General features: G+C 29.0%; 1 protein-coding gene across 1 annotated transcript in view; it reads right to left on the reverse strand.

The window, feature by feature from the left end:
• LOC106475473 (syntaxin-like) overlaps positions 1–4,449 on the reverse strand; it is a 14,776-nt gene that overhangs the window by 1,043 nt on the left and 9,284 nt on the right. The window contains exon 5 of the mRNA XM_013936155.2: positions 1,611–1,721. Coding sequence (XP_013791609.1) covers positions 1,611–1,721 — 111 coding nt within the window. The remainder of the gene's footprint in view (positions 1–1,610; positions 1,722–4,449) is intronic.

A 4,449-nucleotide genomic window follows, 5' to 3' on the forward strand; every position in this document is an offset into this window, starting at 1 on the left:
ATTATATATATATATATATAATAATAAAAAATATAATATCAAACAATTAACATCAGACCTGGCCTAAAATAATATTCACATTTATTTTTCTTTCTTTTTTAGAGGTAATTTATAAACATAAAATATCAAATACAAAAATTTAAAATACCACTTTTTCATATTGTAAAAATGATTCTTCTTCAACAAAATTTAATGATTTTAAAATCAAACAATAAAAAATTGTTATCGGTTAAGAAGTTTTGTATTTATAAAAAATGGAAAATAACTCCTCCAATTTGGTCTGATATTCCACTATAAATACAATGTCTAGTTCAAAGCTTTGAAAACAAAAATAAGCCACCTTTACTTTAACATCAATGTTAAAGTAAAGTTAGATATTTTAACCCTATAACTATCAGTACCACTTGACCAAAATATATTATTGCATTCCCACATTCAAATGTTTATTCAAAGAAAAATCTAAATATATTTTAGCATTTCTTGCATTGAAAAATATTAAGAGAATGAATTCAATACATTATTTGATGTTTTGGGAATGAAATACTTTGATAACTTGTGAGAAAAAACACCACAAAATTTGGTATCTATAACTTTCCTATGCATATAAACAAAATATGTATTCTCAAGTTCTTAATAACTTGCAGAAAGGTCTCTAGGTCTTAGATTTTTATATTACCACAACAGTATGCCTATTTCTAATCAAATGATATGCAGGCTACTAAAATAAAGATATGGCCTGTCAAAGCTTTTAATTATATTACGTGGTCCTCTACTACCTCAAAGTTGCCATCCCTATTTTATACAGTTGTACTCTGTAGTATTTAATGACAAACCAACACTGAGAAACAGTTTGTTAATTCCTCTAATAAAATTGTGATATTCTAATTAATTAATTTTAATGAATTTGAAAAACAAAATTGCCAGTTATTCTATTATATTTCTAAAACAGTGAAACTAAATAAATAACAGATTTATTTCATAAATTGAACAATACTCAGTAGTACTTTCATAACAGTATTATGAGATGTTGCAAAATGTATTTAATTTTACAACTTTATATCCTGTGTATGGGAGCAGAACAACTGCTGCCTTTTTATAAATAATGTTTGACTAGATAGGTCATGGGCACCAAACTAGCATTGATCAAAGAAAATAAAAAACAATATTATAAATGAGTTCAAAAATTTACATATATATTATTATATAACATTAGCTATTAGCAATTTAATTTCTAAATAGTTACTAACTGGAAACGAAAATTTGAAATGGACTTTTGGTTTAAAATCTAGACAATCCTCCTTTAAAGTACATGTAATAAATTTGTTTTGGGAATTTGGACTACTCAGATCTTTTGATTGGCAGATGCCCGCCGGCAGTTGTCCTAGACTCTCTGTGTATACAATTTCAAACTACTGACCAAACCTAATTCTCAAGATAACAAAATTAACATAGTTTATAAACTTCCTTCTTGGACTGTGCTATTATATCAAAGTTCACTGAAACAGGCAACTGGACCTACCATTTAGTAGATATAAAATATCATTGAAAGTTGTGCAACAACTGTACCAATATGGCAGCTGAATTGACACAGTAACCAATATTTTGCTTACCTTTCTCGCTTTACTCTGGTATACCAATGCTTTCTTTGTGTCTTGTTTAACACTTTCAATGAAATCCTTTGTATTTTGCACTTGATATTCAATTCTGTTTACCATTTCTCCCTAAAAAACAAAATAACAAGGACTGTTGGTCATATTACAACACTTTTCTGGAACTCTCTGGTTATATTATAATACCTTTCTGGAACTCTCTGGCTATATTACAAAGATCTTTTTTGAAACATTTTGGCTACATTATAAAGATAACTTTCTGAAACTTTCTGTCAATATTACAATGATAACTTTCTGGCTATATTAAAATGATACCATTCTGAAATGTTCTGGTTATATTACTATGATACCTTACTGGAACTCTGGCTATATTACAATGATACCTTTCTGAAATGTTCTGGTTATATTACTAAGATACCTTACTGGAACTCTGGCTATATTATATAGACACCTTTCAAAAATTCTCTCGCTGTATTATAACACCTTTCTGAAATGAACACACTGACCATGTTAAAATACCATTCTGGAATGAACATTCTGACGATGTTACAATACCTTTCTGGAACACACTAAATTAGATAAAAAAAGGCTGTAGTCTGTAAAAGAAACTGCTTTTGTAATTTAGTGTCATAAACAGTAAAAGAACCAATAAGCTACTTTGTTAGTTGCCACCTCAGTATTAATACCTGTCTTGAGTATGCAATGATACAAACATATAACATAGAAGTAACCAGCCCATTATTTGTTAATATTAATATTCCAAGTTTACAAGAAAGAACCTTATTAAACATTCCTTAATCTTCCATTATCCATTTTGTTACTACTATAACGTTGTATGAAGGTGTTATGCTGAGAATAGCCAATCTCATCCTATACCAGATAAGTTTTCCTCAAGATTCTTCCCTAAACCAACTTGAGACATTAAAAAACCATTACAGAACAAACAAATAAAAAAATATACAAGTTAATAACAGTAACAACAACTTAATGTAACAGAAATAAAAGGAGTTTCTTTGTCTCTCTCTAGATACTAATTATATCATAACAAAACTATGGTAAAGTAATATTTTCAGAATTTTTTTCCAATGAATACCTTGAAGTAAATGGGATTAACTCAAAAGAAAATGTCCTAAAGCTCTAGTAAAGTTTTTTTTTTTTTTTCATTTACTGTACCAGTTATGAAAGTTGCAAATTATACATTATAGGATATGATAAAAAATTTTTGAGTAGCTATTATTTGTTTTGCTGTCTTTAAATTAAACATACTTGATGATCTCTTCTCTAACACTAGTTTTAACTATTCAGAACTGATAAACTAAGTCATTCTTTTTGGGCAAAAGCCTAGCATTCTATTTTCAAGTGACATAGAAAGATGTTAGAAACACATCTTTGTTTAGTACAGAAAAAATTACTTGAAGTAAACATGTAACTAGACAATTTTTTTTTAAATGATCCAAGATAAAAAAAAAAGCTGAGAACCAATTGTAAAAGTTATTAGTTTTAAAGAAAACTGATAAAAGTCAAAACCACTGTTGCAAAGTCTGCATATTTCCTATGCATTTGTTTTTTTAAATTTGGGTTGCACTTTTTAGGGCTTGTTTTAATAGCAATGTGCTCAATTGGGCTTGAATTGCAAGTAGTGTTATAAGCAGTTGTATAATACTTAATATTGAAATATATGGTATCTGTCTGGATCATCTCATTAAACTCAGTAATTACTTCTTCCAAAGCTGATTGGTCATAGAATAAAGGGAAGAAGCAGAGCACGGCTGAGATCACACCAAGACAATGAGGTAGACATATTGTTGGAATGGGACAGTATTTGTGAGTGAGTGCATATTTTACTTTTTTCTTGTGTGGAGAGTGTTGTTTGAATTGTAGCATACTTGGCCATTTCAATATTATTGAATAAAAATATGGATCTGTCCCATTATAAAAACCAACTAAACTAAAAACAATAACAAAAAGAATGCAGCTACAAAGTTTATGCACATAGGCAAATGCTAGATAAAATAGGCCAAAGCCACTGTAACACATAATACTGTGCAATGCCATTTTTGTGTTACTACAGCTTCTATACAGAAATGCAGAAATTAGCACTGGGTGTTTAAGGAGTGGTTTGTTTTGAGAGCCAATAAAGCTTGTCACCTTTGAAAAATATCTGGCATTCCTGATCAAAACTAGACCTAACTTACAGAAATTTAAAACAATTTAACCCTTTCTGCACAGGCATCCTTTATTGCCCATGTCACAAGGTTTTTAATGACTTACATTCAAAATTTAATTAAACTACTTTTTGTTTATGTTATACTGATTAGTATAGCATAAAATCATAACTAATAATCCATATTTTAATAGTAAATAAGTTTTAAGTTCTTAATTTTGTAATGCAATATTTTAAAAAATCCTGAATTTCCCCTAGTGTGAAAAATTTTAAGTTTCTTCTCTTGGCATCCTTTCTTCTGTATTTTACTCACCACTTCTCCAATAAGTACGAAATTTAATGTAACTTACTCTCTATCAGTCTTTGCTCAGACAAAGCATAATTTTTATAGCCTTGAATCTTGTTTGGTTACAGAGGCATCAAACAGAAAATCAAACCCCTCCTGCCACACCCACCTGTCACATCATCTCTTTCCGGATTTGTTAGTAGTTTTCTCTTACATATAATACTATATTATGTATAACCAATAGAAAGCCAAGATTATTATCTATCAAATGACATTTTATATTACATTGTTCTCTGAACAAAGAATTGTTAATTTCTCTTTTAGTACAAGCTTCATTCCTACAGGAAACATATCAACTAGCTTGGATGAATTTGTAACAGCTCTTGTCA

This window comes from Limulus polyphemus, unplaced genomic scaffold, assembly GCF_000517525.1.
Source record: "Limulus polyphemus unplaced genomic scaffold, Limulus_polyphemus-2.1.2 Scaffold8635, whole genome shotgun sequence".
Lineage (NCBI taxonomy): Eukaryota > Metazoa > Arthropoda > Merostomata > Xiphosura > Limulidae > Limulus > Limulus polyphemus.